This window comes from Eutrigla gurnardus (assembly GCF_963514095.1).
Source record: "Eutrigla gurnardus genome assembly, chromosome: 10".
Classification (NCBI taxonomy): domain Eukaryota; kingdom Metazoa; phylum Chordata; class Actinopteri; order Perciformes; family Triglidae; genus Eutrigla; species Eutrigla gurnardus.
The window spans coordinates 563,077-582,446 of NC_139924.1; the positions used below are offsets into that span (position 1 = coordinate 563,077).

Sequence of the window (19,370 nt, forward strand, 5' to 3'; positions counted from 1 at the left end):
ATTTACAATTTAAAATATATATATATAATCAAATTTTCTTGTTTATTGGAAAAATCGCGTTATATTCTTGATAAAACGATATAATATTAATAAATTAAACTCGCTAAAAATGTTTTTAAATGACATGTAGAAGAAGCGAGCGGATTGTATGCTGATGTGGCACTGAGAGACCCGCCTACTTCTGTTCTGGGGCATTTCCGACAGACGGCATTTCTTTTTCCGGCACATGTAACATGGCGCCCACCATCCCGCTGTTGGCAGGTGGGTATTTTGGTTTTCATTAAGCTGTTTGTTGTGATTTGAAACGTTTCCACCCACATGTTGGCAAACCGCCGGCGACCGGCGGGCACTCGCATGTCAGCGACCCAGTTATCTAGAGTTCCTTATAGACAAACTACTGCAACAAACTCAATGGAAAATGTGTTTATTCGTTTCCCCCCTGACACATAAACGTCCTAAAGAAAACTACAGACTTCACTGGAATCAGTAGAGGCTACTGATTTATTCTAAAATTGGATCTCGCTGGCAGCACGTATCTCACCAGAGTGGAAATAAGCCTCCAGCTGGACATAAAAGTACTGAAACGCTACTAAAGTTATGCTTTATAACCTGCAGCTGTAGTTCAGCATTGATAAACTCAGACTGATTGAATTCATGCTGAAGTAATCAGTTAAGCACAGTAGTCCTGCATTGACTAAAGTACTTTACAGGAGTTCTACTTCTCCACTACATCTCAGTAAATATTGTACTTGAGTTATTTTACAGATTCAGATGTGTGAGTATGTATATGCATGTATGTATGTATGTAGCTATATATATATATATATATGCAAGTCAAACCAGCTAATAGGCTAACTGAAAAGCACCATGATTTTCTCTAGGTTTGTTAAGGGTATGTGAGGATTTTGATTTTATTTTAACTCCAAAGGCCCAGGTGACTTTATCAGAATGCATAGTATCCTGGATCCATGTCATAACTGGCCTTTTAAAATAAAAATCTGCCTGCCTCTATGGGAGTTTAACATAGGGGTGCCCATACTTATGCACCCTGTATTTGAATGAAGAACGTTTATTTCTTTACGATACATTATTCATTCACAAAGAAAATTGGTGTCCTAAAAGGTAGGATTTTTCCTCATTTGTTTAATTAAGACATTAAGATCAATTCCCAAAAGATGACTTTTAGTCGTCTTTTTAGTTAACTTTAGCATGCAACTTATGCATAGCCCAGTATACATATATATATATATATATATATATATATATATATATATATATATATATATATATATATATATATATACATTAAAAATGAGCTCTACCTTCACCATCTGCAACATTGAAGTGATCAATGATATGTTATTCTGCATGTGTGCATGAGTACTTTACAACTACTACTTTTTCTACTTATATAAGTATATTTTGATGCTGATACTTTTGAATGCAGGACTTTTACTTGGGTCATTCCGTGTCATTTCATCAAATTTCTGAAAATCTTCCCACCTGACCATCTCAGAATGTCCTGAAAAAATTCAAGTACAAAGACACACTTGTTAATAGGACTAATCCAAAATATTAGGTCTCTACTGTCAATAGTTTCCTCATGAAACATCATTGAATGAAGGGTAGTTTAGACGGTTTTTGGCATCATGCTCTGAAAAGCCATTTTTAAACAGCAATATCTGGAAAACTATCTCACCTGTGGCCTTCAAATTTTTTTACAGAGTATATCTGTTACTAATAGCCTCCAGACATGGAATATCAGGGATGTAGCTCAATGATAACCTAGTATGGCAGGTACTTAAAAAGGGGCTTGTTGAAATAAAGTAGTACATTTGAAGAGTGGCTGAGCTCCCATTTTTGTAGATAAAATACTTCTATCATTTCTGCCTCTATCTCTGGTGTTGGCTTAAACATTCTACAAAATATGGTCTCTCTTAGATTATTAGTTTCACAGATATTAAGGCTCAAAAATGGAAGTAAACACATCTTTGCCCAACTTCAGAGTCATATTCCAAAAAACTGACAACAAGTATCAGGTCCAAACTTACTTTTTTTGAAAGATCATATTCTTTTTAAAATCATATAAAAAAATCGGGAGGGTGTTTTGCCTAATTTTGTCGCAGTGATTTTTTAAAATCCTGATATTGGTGGGGTTTTTGTGTCCGTTTTTGGTACTGCATGTCTTAATATCCTACAAGTAAACATCACAGCAGGGCAATTCAAATGTGTTTTTTACCATTTACCAAAGACTTACATGTGACTAAATGCTACTGATAAATTTAGCCTTACGAAAACATTAAAATGTAGCACAGTTGTAGTTACAGAGGCAATACGTCCTTGAATGTGAGTTAAACATGGTGAAAGCAGCTTTTAATGTCTTAAACCATGAACAAACACAGCATAATATTGAAGACTGTACATTTTGTCATACTTTAAGTATATAAATTACACAACCAAATCAAATAATAATCTTAATTTGAGCATAAAGATTTTACATTACAGTAGAAAAGTCTCCAAAGTTTGATATTGAATAACAGTTTGTCTCTATGCTCACTATGAGACAATATGTGAGTTATGATCAGAAATGGTGGATAGGAAGTATCAGAGATGTTTCAGATGAAGATGAAGATGTACTGGTTCAGTTCATGCACCCACATGACCCTACCAAGAGTTTCTACTGGCCAAGAAGAGAAGACATGTGCAATGTCCCACTGCAGCATAGAATTGCAAGATTTGACGTTCCCTCTACAGAAACTGGGCGCATGTATGCCATCAAAAAAGATGAGCACAACAGAGCAGAGATGTACATTAGACAATTTGTAAAGTGACTGACAAATTAATGAATGTGACGAAGGAATTGGATCTAAAAGATGAAAAATGTGTGATCCCTCATAGTGAGCATAGAGACAAACTGTTATTCAATATCAAACTTTGGAGACTTTTGTACTGTAATGTAAAATCTCATGCTCAAATTAAGATTATTATTTGATTTGGTTGTGTAATTTATATACTTACAGTATGACAAAATGTACAGTCTTCAATATTATGCTATGTTTGTTCATGGTTTAAGACATTAAAAGCTGCTTTCAGCATGTTTAACTCACATTCAAGGACTTATTGCCTGTACAACTGTGCTACATTTGAATGTTTTCGTAAGGCTAAATTTATCAGTAGCATTTAGTCACATGTAAGTCTTTGGTAAATGGTAAAAAACACATTTGAATTGCCCTCCTGTGATGTTTACTGCTAGGCTATTAGGACATGCAATACCAAAACCAGCCACAAAAACCCCACCAATATCAGGATTTTTTAAAAATCACTGCGACAAAATGAGGCAAAACACCCTCCTGATTTTTTAATATGATTTTAACAAGAATATGATCTTTCAAATAAAGTAAGTTTGGACCAGATACGTGTTGTCAGTTTTTTGGAATATGACTCTGAAGTTGGGCAAAGATGTGTTAACTTCCATTTTTGAGCCTTAATATCTGTGAAACTAATAATCTAAGAGAGACCATATTTTGTAGAATGTTTAAGCTAACACCAGAGATAGAGGCAGAAATGATAGAAGTCTTTTATCTGTAAAAATGGGAGCTAGGCCACTCTTCAAATGTACTACTTTATTTCAACAAGCCTCATTTTAAGTACCTACCATACTAGGTTATCATTGAGCTACACCCCTGATATTCCATGTCTGGAGGAGATTAGTAACAGATATACACTGTAGAAATTTTGAAGGCCACAGGTGAGATAGTTTTCCAGATAATGTCGTTTAAAAATGGCTTTTCAGAGTATGATGCCAAAAACCGTCTAAACTACCCTTCATTCAATGATGTTTCATGAGAAAACTGTTGACAGTAGAGACCTAATATTTTGGATTAGTCCTATTAACAAGTGTGTCTTTGTACTCAAATTTTTTCAGGACATTCTGAGATGGTCAGGTGGGAGGCATTTGATGAAATGACACGGAATGACCCACTTGTAACTGTATCTGTTTGACTTATAAGTCAGTGAATGATATAAATAAATGATCAATAGATATTTATCATCAAAGTAAGAGGTTTCAGTTAATATAACATCTTCTGACTGAAATGGAACTCAACAATTGAATAACATCCATTTAAAATCTTTCACATCAGAGATCAATATGTGTGTGTGTGTGTGTGTGTGTGTGTGTGTGTGTGTGTGTGTGTGTGTGTGTGTGTGTGTGTGTGTGTGTGTGTGTGTGTGTGTGTGTGTGTGTGTGTGTGTGTGTGTGTGTCTCAGTGCGTGCATCAGATGGGACGTCTCTCCTCTCTGGTCCTCCAGCATGTGAGCAACTCTCATCCTTCCAGAGGTAACACCATAACAATGTGTAAATAAATGTGTGTGTGTGTTTATAAAGTATATATATATATATACATATATATTAATTAGGTATGCAACAATACAGTTAGCCCACGGTTCAATACTTACCTCGGTTCTTGGGTTTCGGTTCTGTTTGGTACACATTTATGGAGAAAAACAATCGCTGTTTATATATTCCAAAATTATTTATTTTTCTTATGAGCTATATTTTTAATTAATAATTTCTATTGTTTTACATTCAGACAGATTCAAGGGTATTGTTTAATAAAATAAATAAAAGTATGTTAAAAAAAATGTTTGGCTCAGTCAGTGGTCAGTTTCTCTATCAAGTGAGCGCTTGTATGACTTTCATACAGCGGACGGGTTTGGAGTACTGCTCTTCATCTCCACTCTGACATATAGCGGACCGTCACAGTGTGTTGCCTGAGCAGACCTGTCACACGACCTCAGTCTTAAAGGGGGCATATGAAATGCATGGGAGGGCACAATTATATTAGCCTACAGTATATATATTTTTAATAATCCTATACTCGCAGCACGTAATTATCATGTTAAACATTACCAACAGCAATATCACCAGGTATAGCCTACAACATCAGTCCTCATAATTGAAAGCAATACATTTGTTGGGGTAGTAGCAGGAGATTTTGTTATCAACAGATAATTATTAATATCAATATAATTATCGATATTAATTATAATTCATATATTATTATGATATGATCATAAATGTACGGGGCACCATCCCTGAAATCAGGGAAAAGATAACCGAAAACTGTACTCAGTCTCAATATAAAGATTTTATAATCACATGCCAATCATCGTGATCATTGGCATAGAAGTAAAAAACAATCAAACAATTAAAATGCGAGAAATCCGAACACTAGCCTTCACAACCTGCTGTTATCCAGTGACATATACAGAACAAGCATAAGAGACTGTTAGTTATAATATAATAAGATTTATTAAACCAGTAATAATTATCACAATCAATAACACTGCAATAAACAAAGCCTTATTACCTAACTACCTAAATGCACACAAAGGTAAGCTAAACAAAGAGAGAGACACACATGAAGTGTGTGTGTATGTGTGTGTGTGCATGTGTGTGTGTGTGTATATGTGGGGGGAAGAAAGGTGATGAGCGAGAGATGGCGGGGCCAGCCACTAGGCAGAGCTATTCCTCCAAGCGTTCAGAGGCGGAACCGCTGACGTAGAATAGAAGACAGAGAGCGAGAGAGAGATGGCCGGGCGCAGCCACCAGGTGGAGCTATTTCCCTAGCGTCCAGAGACGGAAACAGCTGACGTAGGATACGTGTGAGGGGCGGTGTGTGTGTGTGTGTGTGGAACAAAGAGGGGAGCAGGGAATGCGCGCACACGAGATCGGTCCTCGCAATATACCAAGGGTCAGTAAGCGTGTTACCATCACACGGGAGCTCGTGAATGAACTGGCGTTCGTTCAGCAAGATCCCGATCCTTTAACTGATAGTAGATCGCTTACTGAGCTCGTGAATGTGTCCGAGGTTGGACCAAACACTGTTACAGAAATAAACCTGGCGGCGTGGGTACACAACCAGCATTCGAGTACAACAATACAGAAAGCAACGAACTTGGCGGTCCGCTGTCAAAACTTAAAACACGTTAACAAGAATTACAAGCATATCCTACACTAACAAACCTATGCCTCTGCCCAGACAATAAGCCTCTTACTTGTGTCGATGTGTGTGAGTACGTCCTATGCGGTGGTGGTGCTTCTTGACGCGCCGGCGGCGACGGGCTGTGGTTCGCGAGTCCTTGTGTGGCAGCGGAGGATGTGACGAGTTGGTTGAATCCAGCCGAGAGCGGGGCTTAGCAGTTATCCTTCTCGCTGATCAAGTTGACTGAAGAAAACAATTTGTGTTTCTTCCTTCTGTAGGCAAACAATAAAATCGCGCGGTGCAGCGATTTGGTAAGCTGGCTCCAGCTGAGAGCGGGTCGTAGCCGTTCTCCTTCTCGCTGGTAGCTTGGATAAAGAAACAGTTGTGTTCTTCCTTCTGCAGGCAAACAAAGAGTTGCGCGGTGCGGCGATCTTCTCAGAATCCAAAATAATAAAAAAAGAAAAAGGCGAGTAGGGAAAAAGGAGGGAAAACAGTCTGTCTCTCGTCCAGCAAGTTTGGGGAAAAGACTGCGGCCCAGGACAAAGGAAATGCTGACGTTAAAAGTTCACCTCCTGTTGCAGCGGTGTGCTGCGGTGGAGGAGCTCACCTCCTGTTGCAACGGCGTGTCGCAATGGAAGAGAAAGTTTTAAGTTGGCGCCGGGTTTAAACCTCACGGCTGTGGTTGTCAGCCAATAGGGCACCAGAGTTGTGTGACGTCACACTTCACACCTTAGTGAGAAGTAAAACAAGATGGAGGTTTGGGGGTTGTAGTTCTTTTATCTCCTTTGTTCCTTTGTTCTGACCGCATGTGAAGGCTTTTGGCCTCTGTGCAGGCCGCACTTTGTTCTCCTTGGTGAGGTCCCAACACATTACATATAGGAATGTTATGAATATCCATAAAACACTTGACTATACAACATATTAGATGTAACACTATAGAAGCATCTCTCAAATATTGCATTTTAAAGCAGTCAACAGAGGGATATGCATTGCCATTAGACACGCGCGCACACACACACACACACACACAGACTTTGAACCCTGGTACTTTGAGGGGAAGCCGCGCTGTCCTCTCTCCAGTCCTTCCCGTCAGTACAGTGGGAGGCGGCGTTTCTCCGAGCGGCCCCCGTCTACCATCAAACACTGGTCAAACCACGCGCCCCGAAGCGAGCACTTCGCTCCTCTACTTCAGCTGGCCGGCGGGTACCACCATCGCTGAAATCAAACAAATGTCGCTCAGCAAAGTCCAGACTCTTCTCTGTTCTGGCGCCTCAGTGGTGGAGCGAACTCCCGACCAATGTTTTTTTTATTTTGTTTTTTATGTTCAAGAATGCAACATTAGTATTTCTCAACAAAAAATAGCTTCTATGATAATATAAAATAAAAATTAAAATAATTTTATTGAAGAGATTTTTAGCGGCGACATTCTTAGCGACGGGTATGTACCCGAGAGGTCCAACTATCCACAGTCAGTGCTAGGCTCTGTGCTCTAGCCAGTTCCATGTTGATGCCTCTCCCCGTTTTTTCATAGAAGTCGGGAATTACGTTAGTGCTGAAAATGTGCGCAATGGCAGTGTAGCGGGGATCAAGTGTTTTGATTAGGTGACGGAAGCCGCAACTATGGAGAAGGGCTGCAAATTTTTTGCAATAAACGTCCCCCATGCACATAGTGATTTGACATTTACTCGACACGGACTGGAGGCGTTTCCGCATGAGCGCCTGAACACATGCTGCATTCAAGTGCTCCTCTAAAGCTCCGACAGAGCCAATTCAGAGAGAAATCAGCCAGGGGTCGACAATATAAATGGCCCAGTGGCCCGGATGTACTTTTAAAACCGTCACCAGAACGCTCCAAGCACTGGCTCGGTGGGGCCAGTGAAAAATGTTCACACCGGTCGCCGAAGTGCCACGAATAGCCGCAGAACGGAGCCCGCTTCCTTTCGGCGCCCTTGTTAACCGATAAGGTACGTGTCCACAGGAAAGCCGTGCAATGCATTCTGGTAGCGTTGCGGTGAATTTCGAGAGACGGTGCGGTGAGTTGGCCGCTCCTCATTTGCATGAAGTTGAAGTCGAATCTACTTTATGCTAATCAGAGGCTCCCGGCTCGACTCGCCGCCTCGCCAAAACTCATGAAAATCTTTTAAACTGACCGTTGTTGATGTAAAATAAAGTCAGATTCAGCAACTGCATAGCTTATTTCTCGCGTAAAATGTTTCAGAAACACATTTCGGTGAACTATTTTCGTAAAATAAGAGAAAGTTTCCAAACGAGCCGCCATGTTGGGATTTGAAATCCGGGAGCAGACAGGCCACCGGTGAAAGCGATCGTCCAATCAGGTGCAGCCATGAAGTGTGCGCATGTGCAATCATACTCCTAGTGGCAGCCCACCAAACGTGCAATATTGGCAAGCAACGCTTGTCGACCGTCGCAGAGAAATACGCGTCTGGTCTGCGCAGGGGGGCAGCGGCCGCTCACTCGCTGCTGCTGACTGTTGACACGGAGTTTCTGTTCCCGACATCAGTCATGTTTCTAAAGCCCCCAGTACCTGGCCAAACGCCGGGCAAAAAAAGAAAAGAAAGGCACCAGAGGAGTTGATAGAGAGTGACAGGAATTATGAAAAGAAAAGGGCAAGAAAGGTCCAGCCTCAGTGGCGAGAGCGCTGGAACTGGCTGGGATATGACGAGGAAAAGGATGAGGTGTATTGCGAACTATGCAGGGCAATGCCCACCTTTGCAGACAAGTAAGTTAGAGAAAAGTTGAAGTTTATGAACAGAAGTGTATGATAATGCATGCTGTGTAACTTTTAAAAATATATTATTATATTATTATTAATAACTTGGAATTATTATGATACGCTTATTTTAATAATCCAATGATAAACACTTGCTTTATAGAAATTATAGTAGCTAGTTTTATATTTATAATGAATACAGGCAGGAGATGTGAGTTGTGAGTGAGAGAAGGCTGTTTTAAGCTGGTGGCAGTCAGGGCCCAGAAGCAGACGCCCAGGATTTATTGCCTGGGCATCAGGAGGGGGGGCCCAAAATCAACCAACTGAGGAGGAGATGGAGGAAGAACTGATTGTGCTTGAGTAATGCAGCACTGTTTGCACTTTTGATTTATGTATTTGCACGTTCTGACCTGGGAGGGCCAGTGGCAAATTTCCCTTATTGTCTTCCCCTGGAAATACAAAGCATGGAAACATGAAATTTTATTGCAAAACCGGAAATACCTCAATTAACAAGTATGTACTGAACCGTGCATGCGGCACCGTACGTTTCAATATTATATTGAGAACCGTTACATCCTTAATACATATGTATATATATATATATATATATAAATAAATACGTGTGGAGGATGAATTGCCTTTGTAGTCAGGTGTGTGTCTGTGTATTTGTCTCAGGGACTCTCGGCCAAGTAGGTATGTCACTTTCAGCAGAGACGGGACGCTGTTCGGATGGTGCAATGGACACAAGTAATGATTCACTAACAATAATATTAATAACAACAATGTAACAGCATTATAACAAGATAATAATGTCACAATAACATGATGTAATGTTATATAACTAAAATGTCTTTCTGTCCGTCTGTCTCTCTGTCTGTCTTTCAGTGTCTCTGTGGTGAAATCTTCAGATGGCTCCATCATCTCCACCTTTGACCTCCCGAAGACGTCTCTTCTGGATATTTCGCCTCTTAACAACGTTTTGGTCACCTGGCAACCTTACAGCAGTAAGACACGAGACGGTTAGACATGTCCAGAGATGAGATAGCATGGGATGAGAAGAACTGTCACCAGATGAGATGAGACAGGGCTGGGAGGTGTATTGACTTGTTACTAGGGATGCCCCAACTTTTTCAGACCAAGTACAAGTACTTGCATTTGGATACTTGCCGATACCGAGTACCGATTACAGTACTTAATATTGCCGGTTAATAATAACAGTTCTTATAATTTCTTTGAGAGAGAGAGACAGAGAGAGAGTATGACGGTGAGTATGAAGTCAGCAGCTCCAGTGCTCTTAGCTCGAGCTAATCTGATTTCCAACGCTCATTTAACACGTCACATGGACAGCGGCGGTCTTGTCGGCCGTGTGGCGTCTCTCTGGTTCCGCAAAGCCGGGATGTTTTGTGAACGCAGACACCGTTGCAGCGTTACACCGCAAAGCAAAGTTCTATATAAACGGAGTGGTTAGCGGCATATTCTTGACTCTCCTTTCCGTGATTACGGCGGAATCATCTGTATAAAAGGCCTACGGTTTCACTTGACTGTGTTACATAAACAGTTTCCTCTGTAAAGTCAAGCCAGTGTTATTTTGTCTCCCAGTCTACACAAACCTGTTGTGATTGTTGTCTTTACATGATTGTTGTGTGTGTGTACAGAGCCTGCAGACAGTGCTCAGGGTGATGCTAACCTCCAGCTGTGGGACTTACGGAGCAGTCAGCTGATCAAAGCTCTGTACCAGAAGAAGGTGGAGTCATGGTGAGTGTGCACACACACACAGACACACACACACATGGACACTGTATGTGTGCGTATGAGCTCTGTGCTGTGATGGACTGCAGGTGTCCATCACAACACACACAGACACACACACACACACGGACACTGTATGTGTGCGTATGAGCTCTGTGCTGTGATGGACTTCAGGTGTCCCAGCTGGTCTGAAGATGAGAAGATCGCAGTGAGGAGCGTCAACAACGAGCTGCACTTCTACGAGAACAACAACTTCAGTAAGTAAACGCACGTTATCCTGACGGAGACAAACACACACAGTCCCGGACCTGTGGCCTGTACTGTGAAAAAGATAACTTCAGGTTTAACTCTGGTTCACTTCTCACCTGGTAGATCACCATGGTAACTGATGCTGCACACATACGCGGTTCTGGTTGTGTTCAAGATAAGAGATCCCCTAAATACAAGCACCACCTACTGACCAATTGGAGCTCAGTCATCATTAGATAATATTACAATAAGAAGGAGGAGTCATAATCATATGCTTGTTGAAGTTCCAGATAGTGTTGGTTAAGGCAGATAGAGATACTCACTTCATGGTACAGGCCTCTGGTCTCTCTCTGGTTGTAGACTGAGGACCAGGTCCAAGACTGCCCAGCTTATGCTGTTTCTCTTTCCAGACTTGATCTCCAACAAGCTTCACATGCAGAAAGTGTCAAACTTTGTGTTGTCACCTGGGGGTCAGCCCAGCAAGGTGAGAAAGCAGCAGAGAGAGAGGGGACTAACTGAACCCCCAAACACTAGATTCAGCTGAAAACCAATCTATCATGGGTGTATTCCAGAAAGCAGGTTCAAAAATATCTGAACCTCACCCTGAACTCTGAACCCTGAACTCTGAACCTAACCCTGAACTCCTGAGTTGACCAACGCTGAGATGGGCAACTCTGAGTTTTCAGTTCCAGAACAGCTGTTCTGAATTAGTTCAATCAATTCTGAAGCTAGCTATCATCAATGGAGCTCCAATATTACGATATTTCCCATGGAAACCAGGAGAGAGTTATTAGAAATTACTTTGTGTTTATGGAGAAATCGAGCTCATCATTAGAAAGTGGAGCAACACAACTGCAGCAATGGAGAGACATGTTCTTTTATGTAATGGTAAGCAATGTTGACTACTGTGCAGGCAACAGGTTCAATTCCCAGAGTGAATGTAGTGCAATTCCTGTTGATTCAGGTGCCATCGCACAGGAACAAAAAGAATGTGGCTGCAGCTGAATATTTCAACTTGCAGTAGCTTCAACACACAGAAATGTCCTTTAACATTTCAGAAAACTCGTGTTTACAAAAAACCTTAAGGCTATGCAAAGAATCTGCTCTGGTCTGAGGGCATGTCACAAAATGTAAAGTGTGAAGTAAATGTAAGGCCGGAGAATAACATTGTTCAGATATGATACATTGTGAGGAAAACCGGTAACAATCTACTAAGTAATCAAAATCTTCTCCAACGTAAAGCTGCTAGATTCACTTTTGCTTTTGGTTCAGGATCAGCACAAGGCGGCGACAGAGTGGGAGAAACTCAGGGTTTGTTAAAGAAAACCTGCCAGCGAGCAGGTTAGGTTCACACCTAAAGTTTAAATTAACTCTCTTTCTGGAACGGAACACTCAGAGTATCCCACTTCTCAGGGTTACCAAACTCAAACAAACTTAACAAAATCTGCTTTCTGGAACACACCCCTGGTATTGATTCATGTCCACATTTGGACACGGAATGCAAAGTATTGTGTTATAAATAGCGACTGTGACTGCTATGGACATTGACTGTTGCTATTAGCTGATCTGGAGTCAGATGACGTATGTGGAGGCGGCTTTAGTCACCAGCCAAACCTTGCTGACATGAGGCAAAGGCAGAACTAAGATATAGGAAATCATCATCTTATATCAGTAAAATAATGTCTTTTTTAGATTTCCCACTAATCTGAAAGAAGTTAAATAAAAGCAAAATAGATCCAAATGTGGAAACTGACCAGAGCATGAAAAAACCCCAACCAGTACTTTTGCCTGCTCGTGTCTGACCTTTGATTTAGTTCCATAAATGTAATCAGAATATCAGCTTTCTTTTTGTTATGGGAAACCTTAATCCTTTTAGATGATTCTGAAATAGCTCAAAATAAATGTAGCCTAGCCAAATGATTGTTTGTGTATTCTGTAATTGTAGCATGGAATTAGCAAACTAGCTAGCTAACAACTAACTAGCCAGCCGGTAGCTGAGTAAAACTGAACAATTGAACAGAGAACAAGCCTCTAATTGTATTGATATGAAATGACCCAATGACGTGTCTCTCTACCGGTACATGTACCTTTTTTGTTTCTCCTCCGAGAGGCATTTTTAAAATGTCCTTGTATTTCCAAAACTGTGGGATTCATTTACTCTTTTAAGTCTGATCCTGTCCTGGTTCCAGGTTGCCATCTATGTCCCGGGCAGTAAAGGAGGCCCGTCGTTTGTCCGTATGTACCAGTACCCGGTGCTGGGAGGAACCACTGCTGCACTGGCCAACAAGAGCTTCTTCAAGGCCGACAGAGTCAGCATGCAGTGGAACAAGAAAGGTGGGAGAGCAGGACTGATCCTGGTCCTGGAGGTCCTGGATTATGAATGTATAATGTATTTGTGTTATTAATTGTCATTAATAGTAAGTAACTGTGTGTCTCAGCATCTGCAGTCCTGGTTACAGCGAGTACTGAGGTGGATAAAACTGGAGCTTCATATTATGGCGAGCAGACGCTTCATTACCTAGCTGTGAATGGAGAGACGGCTCTGGTTCAACTACGTGAGAAAGATCTTCCGTATATGTTTATCTTCATATAATACTCCATTACAGGATATATATTAATACTAGTCCTGTTTGTTGTTGTTTGTGTTTTTTATTATCATAAATGGAATGATTAATATACAGTGTGTGTTGTTACTACTGATGTTACCGTATCTGTAAGTCGTCTCCACGTCTGTTTGAAACAGAGAAGAATGGTCCCATCTATGACGTGGCGTGGAGTCCAAACTCAGCAGAGTTCTGTGTGGTGTATGGCTTCATGCCGGCCAAAGCCACAGTCTACAATCTCAAGTGTGACCCGGTTTTTGATTTTGGAACCGGTCCACGAAATGCTGCCTACTACAGGTGAGAACACACCGCTCACATGTCTACAATTTCTTGTTGAGTCATTATAATGGAGCCAATCAGCAGCCTCAGAGCTGCAGTTCTTCTGCTTTCAGCAGAGCACTGAGTTTCTTCTGGTGATCATGATGGATCTGTTAAATGTTATGAGAGACAATCCTGACTGTATTATTTGTCCTGATTCAGTCCTCAGGGTCACATTCTGGTCCTGGCTGGCTTCGGGAACCTGCAGGGTCAGATGGAGGTCTGGGACGTGAAGAAGTACAAACAGGTGAAGAGAAGTGTTGAGAAATTAGGATGGGACAAATGTATCACATTAATATAAATAACATACAGTCTTACAATAGGATCATACCACACGTAACTCAGTCACATGAATGTGGGATGAATGTCACTTTTCAAAAACAAGGTTGAAGCTTAGCGTTTGAAAGGTCAAAATCTAAGTTTTGAAGGCTTGTGTCACTGGTCTGCAGGTTTTTAGTTTGAAACATTGTATATCGTGTTCTGAAAACTGGCGTGCATTTCAAAACAATTTAATTAGATTTCAACCTTTTTTAAAGCAGTTTTTCTCAAATTTCTTTGACTTTATATTCATCCCATAGATGTACTGATGTTCATCAATACAAGCTTGAGATGGATATTATGAAAAAGGCTTTATTTGTTTCCACTTTTCTCTAAATGTTCATCTCCTCAATCGAAGAATATGAAATGATAGAGGACCAATGATTGAGCCCTGAGGAATTCCACGTCCTCTGTGTCCACTCTGATGATGAGATAAATACTTTCTGTCCTGCAGATCAGATCTGAACCACTCTATGTGGAAGGTCAGACATCCTGGTTCCAGCTCCTTCTTCATCCTCTTCTGTCTAATCCGTCTGTCCTCCCAGGTGTCCAAACCTCAGGCACCAGATGCCACACTTTTCTCCTGGTGTCCTGATGGTGAGCACGTCGTCACAGCAACGTGTTCTCCCCGGCTGCGGGTCAGTAACGCTTACAAGATCTGGCACTACACCGGCTCTGTGCTGCACAAATGGGACATGGCCGCCGGTTCAGAGCTTTGGGAGGTACGCTGGCAGCCATTCCTTGAAGGCAGCTTCCCAGTGAAGCCCATCAAGTACCAGGCGGCGCCGAGCGAGCTGGGGACTACACAGGCCACAGCCACACAGGCCTACCGCCCACCTGCACTCAGACACCTGCCAGCCACGCCCAGCTCTAAACTGGTGAGGAAAACAGTCCTGAACTGCTTTAGTCCAATTACACAGCACTGAAATTCACACATGAAAAATACTTGAGGAACACGTAGATCCTTACAGAGACAGACGTGTTCATAACTGTTGATGATGATGATGATGATGATGATGTATTTGTTCTCGTCAGCATGAGGAGGAGCTTCCTCAGAACCTGCGTCCAGGAGAGAAGAGTCTCTCTAAAGCAGCTCTGAAGAACCAGAAGAAACGAGAAGCCAAGAAAGCTGCTAAACAGGTGACCTGATGTTAGCCAATCAAACGGCTCCAAAGTGAGGACCACATTTCCCATCAGCTGTTTCCTGTCATTCAAACCAGCTGCTCATCAAAATATTTTGTGATCAAAGACATTTACATTATTAACACATTTACATTATGTATCACTTATTATAATGATGATTATGAAACAGGAGGCAAAGACTGAACCTGAACCTCCATCTGACATTGCCCTCGTCAGCGACAGCCAATCAGAGCCAAGTAGTGGTGACCCTGAGACTGACAAGAAGATCAAGAACGTAAAGAAGGTGAAGATGAATCACTTCTTTGATTTGGGCTTGTCTGAGATGAGCCACTCGCCTCCCAAAGCATGCCAAGTCACACGGAAACATTGAAGGGGCATGATGGGAAAAGCCTGGTTGTTGCCTGATCAAAGAGCTGATTGGCTCTTAGGTTTGACAACAAATACCACGTTTAGTAAAATATCAGAATTGTCTGTTCAATTATAATAATTAACACTAGATTGTAGGCTATTATTCTCATGTAGTAAAATTAATATGTAATCTGTTAAAGGAAAACACCACCGCATTTCCCTACTGAACTATGTTATGCTCTGATGTTAGACGAGGTGATACATACCTCCCTCTCCTCTGTGCGTGCACTCAATGGCTCTTGCGCGCACTTCGCGCAGCGCTAATTTGCTAGCATGTAGCTTGTCCTTCGGATCCAAAGGGGGGTGAAGTTAGAAGCGACCAAGCACTTCCACGTTGTCCCTATTTAAATACGGTTACGTGAGTAGTTACACGACCCAAGTTTGGTTACACAAAATGAAACATGCCAGTTTTTCTAAGGGGATAACAAGGATAACTATATAGTATGGCGGAATAACAACTGGAAGCACTTCGACGTCGGCGCAGTAATATCATCACTCAAAACATGACGGGACTATATACCTTCTGCTTGTTTTCACAACCCTGTGCGATCCACGTTATAACCATGATGTTTGATTGTTCACAAACTATCTTACTACAACCTGATGCTTCCTCAACTGTGCACAAACTACTACAGCTGGTGCAGGCGACGGCGTGCAGGTCACGTAGGTTCTATTGACGGAAGTAAGAGGGGGAGCGGAGTGATGATATTACTGCGCCGATGTCGAAGTGCTTCCAGTTGTTATTCCGCCATACTATATAGTTATCCTTGTTATCCGCTTAGAAAAACTGGCATGTTTCATTTTGTGTAACCAAACTTGGGTCGTGTAACTACTCACGTAACCGTATTTAAATAGGGACAACGTGGAAGTGCTTGGTCGCTTCTAACTTCACCCCCCTTTGGATCCGAAGGACAAGCTACATGCTAGCAAATTAGCGCTGCGCGGAGTGCGCTCAAGAGCCATTGAGTGCGCGGAGTGCGCTCAAGAGCCATTGAGTGCACGTACAGAGGAGAGGGAGGTATGTATCACCTCGTCTAACATCAGAGCAGAACATAGTTCAGTATGGAAATGCGGTGGTGTTTTCCTTTAACATATATATCTATTATTATACTATATACTATAATACTTATTATTGGGGTCAAGTTTCTATATCTCTCTTGACTGAATATTTTCACAAGAAGCCAGTTTACAAGCAATATTACATATTACACCAATACAAAGAAAAATCGTCAGCCAACAGCCGGTGGGTTCCCAGAATGTATTGTGTTCCGTCTCTTTGGTCTCCATGTAGACCGTTAACCTGCGTTCAACCAATGCCTGCTCCACTGCCACCGGTCAATACTACACAGACGGAAACCAGAACGCTTCCATACCAAACTCTTGTCTTGCTGCAGAATCTGTTAATAGAGATTATTTACAAGGCAGACATGAAATTAATAATGGTAAGAATAAATACCACCATATCATTTTTTTTCTGGTCTGTAAACTCCAGGGAGCCTTCAGAAGAATTGGACAGGATGTAAATATTACTGTGACTTCTGTATGGAAACTGTCCGACTAGACTGAGCCACCTATCTGGTCCACAATTTGTCTCCATCCAGCCTTTGGATTTCATTCAGTGTGCAGGGACACTGTGTTCTGTGCTGTAATTGGTAAACATGTCAGTTATGCTTTTGTGTTTTTCAGAAACTTAAAGCCATCGAGGAGCTGAAGGAACAGCAAGGGTCTGGAAAAGTTCTGCAGAAGAACCAGGTGATGTTTCATTTCTGCTTACACATGCAATACACACACACATGCAATCCCGCTAGATTGTGGGCTTTTAGTCTTATGTTCCATCCATCTTCTACCGCTTATCCTGTATTCAGGGTCGCGGGGGGGGCTGGAGCCAATCCCAGCTATCATTGGGCGAAGGCAGGGTACACCCTGGACAGGACTATCGCAGTGCTGACATGTAGAGACAAACAACCATTCACACCTAGGGGCAATTTAGAGTCCCCAATTAACCTATCCCCATCCTGCATGTCTTTGGACTGTGGGAGGAAGCCGGAGAACCCGGAGGGAACCTACGCTTACACGGGGAGAACATGCAAACTCCACACAGAAGGAACCCGGGCCGACCCGGGGATCGAACCCAGGACCCTCTTGCTGTGAGGCGAGAGTGCTAACCACTACACCACCGTGCAGCCCTTAGTCTTATGTTGTGCAATTATTTTAGAAGTAAATAAAAGTTTTATCAGTTAACAAACATCTTGGTGGTTGATAATAATTACAAACATAAAGGTTATTTAAATAGCCCTCATCGAAACGGGCAATTAAAACATGATCGATAATACTGCCTTAAAGAGAAGTAAGGATAGAATACAATGCCAGATCACATTTCCACAGATATTTACAAACAAAGACAAATAAATCCGAATGTGGGTGCAAACAGGTCGCCTACAGATCGCATCGAACAGGATCTAACTATTTGTGACTTCCTGTCAATTATTTGAAGGTTACTGGAAACCGTCCGACTGGAGTGCAGCTTTTAGGCTCCGCCTCCTCCTGCTTCCAGGTTATCTCTGTGTCTAACAGGTGTGTTTATATTGCTCAGCTGGACAAGGTGCAGAAAGAAGATCAGCTGCTGAAGGAGCTAGCGGAGCTGCAAGTCAGACCGTAGGAGGAGCTACACGCCGCCAACCGGCCACTCTCAAACACACACACACACACACACACGTGCGCACGCGTGAGTGTGAGACGGAGCTTGGATGATGACGGGTGGGTTATGGCCTGGTTAGATAGCTGGATAGTTTCCTGTTGCTGAGAGCATCGGTTCATCATGTTCATGTTGTTCTTTGAAGGCGGCCAAAAGACATACTGGGAAATGTAGTTGTTTGTTAACTCAAAATAAATGAAAGGAAAAACATTCAGACTTTCAAGGAACAGTCAACAATTTATTTCACAAAATGTTCCTGTGTGTGTGTGTGTGTGCGTGTGTGTGCGTGTGTGCGCGTGTGTGTGCGTGCGTGTGTGCATGTGTGTGTGAAGCCCTGTTGCTATGCATATATGTACAGATGCTAAAGCCTTTGAGTGTTGCTTTCAAAATAAAAGCCAGAATTAGATTTTTTTTTCAAACGGGAGTTTTCTGAAATGTTTAAGGACATTTCTGTGTTGAGATAATAAAAATAATGGGTGAAATATGGTAAAACCATATGCCTTAGTCTACTTATTTGCGCAATATTCTTAATTTTCAAATGCAGCCATGTTCTTTATGTGATTGTGGGATTGCACCTTTATTAAAATAAGTATTTGTCCACTTCCACTCATGAACGACGGGAGTTGAACCACTGTCACCTGCACCATAGGAAGCGTTGCTAACCGTTACACCACAGTTACACAGTGACCCAGAAAATCAGTGATAAGCTTTGCATGCATTTGCGCCGATGCATGCACGAGACTTGAGATGATCCGCCGGAACTCGTCATAAACACGCCAAGTTCCCACCACGTCAAGGTGCCCTTCACAGACTTTTTTTTTTTTAAACTTTATTAATAATTCTATACATAACAAAAACTGTCGAGCCAGGGGAAACTTCACGGACTTTGCACAAAGAATATGGTCTACCCAGTGGCGCTTGGCTTTCTTCGTCGCTGACGAATTCGAGCCGAGGCATTTGAACTCCCCTTGTTGACAGAGGCTGAGGAATTTTCTCACGTGGGAAATACCACATGATAATTCTAACCAACTAGGGCAACGTTGAGGGGAGTGTCTTATGTCCGCACTTATTTGAGACCATCTGCACAGAAAAGCATGCGGAGGGAGGTACCCTGGAGATACCGCAAGTTTTTATAGTCATGTGACACGTCGCAAAGGGAAGTTATCACC

At 42.0% G+C, this 19,370-nt stretch overlaps 1 protein-coding gene across 1 annotated transcript; it reads left to right on the top strand.

The window, feature by feature from the left end:
- Positions 1-199: 199 nt before the first annotated feature.
- eif2a (eukaryotic translation initiation factor 2A) lies at positions 200-18,693 on the top strand. The gene is made up of 16 exons (XM_084019974.1): positions 200-261; positions 4,270-4,339; positions 9,394-9,465; positions 9,604-9,722; positions 10,374-10,473; positions 10,642-10,724; positions 11,127-11,200; positions 12,906-13,050; positions 13,155-13,271; positions 13,460-13,616; positions 13,800-13,884; positions 14,501-14,833; positions 14,991-15,095; positions 15,268-15,381; positions 17,193-17,258; positions 18,100-18,693. Exons 1-16 carry the CDS (start codon positions 234-236, stop codon positions 18,163-18,165), a joined length of 1,734 nt encoding a protein of 577 aa, XP_083876100.1. The 5' UTR covers positions 200-233; the 3' UTR covers positions 18,166-18,693.
- Positions 18,694-19,370: the final 677 nt, after the last annotated feature.

What these genes read in the sequence shown, in the direction of transcription:
- eif2a (XM_084019974.1), top strand. Translation starts at nt 234, where the DNA reads ATGGCGCCCACCATCCCGCTGTTGGCAG. An exon ending in CAACTCTCATCCTTCCAGAG is followed by an intron (nt 4,340 to 9,393) that starts GTAACACCATAA and finishes TATTTGTCTCAG; the next exon opens with GGACTCTCGGCCAAGTAGGT. An exon ending in CCACGCCCAGCTCTAAACTG is followed by an intron (nt 14,834 to 14,990) that starts GTGAGGAAAACA and finishes TGTTCTCGTCAG; the next exon opens with CATGAGGAGGAGCTTCCTCA.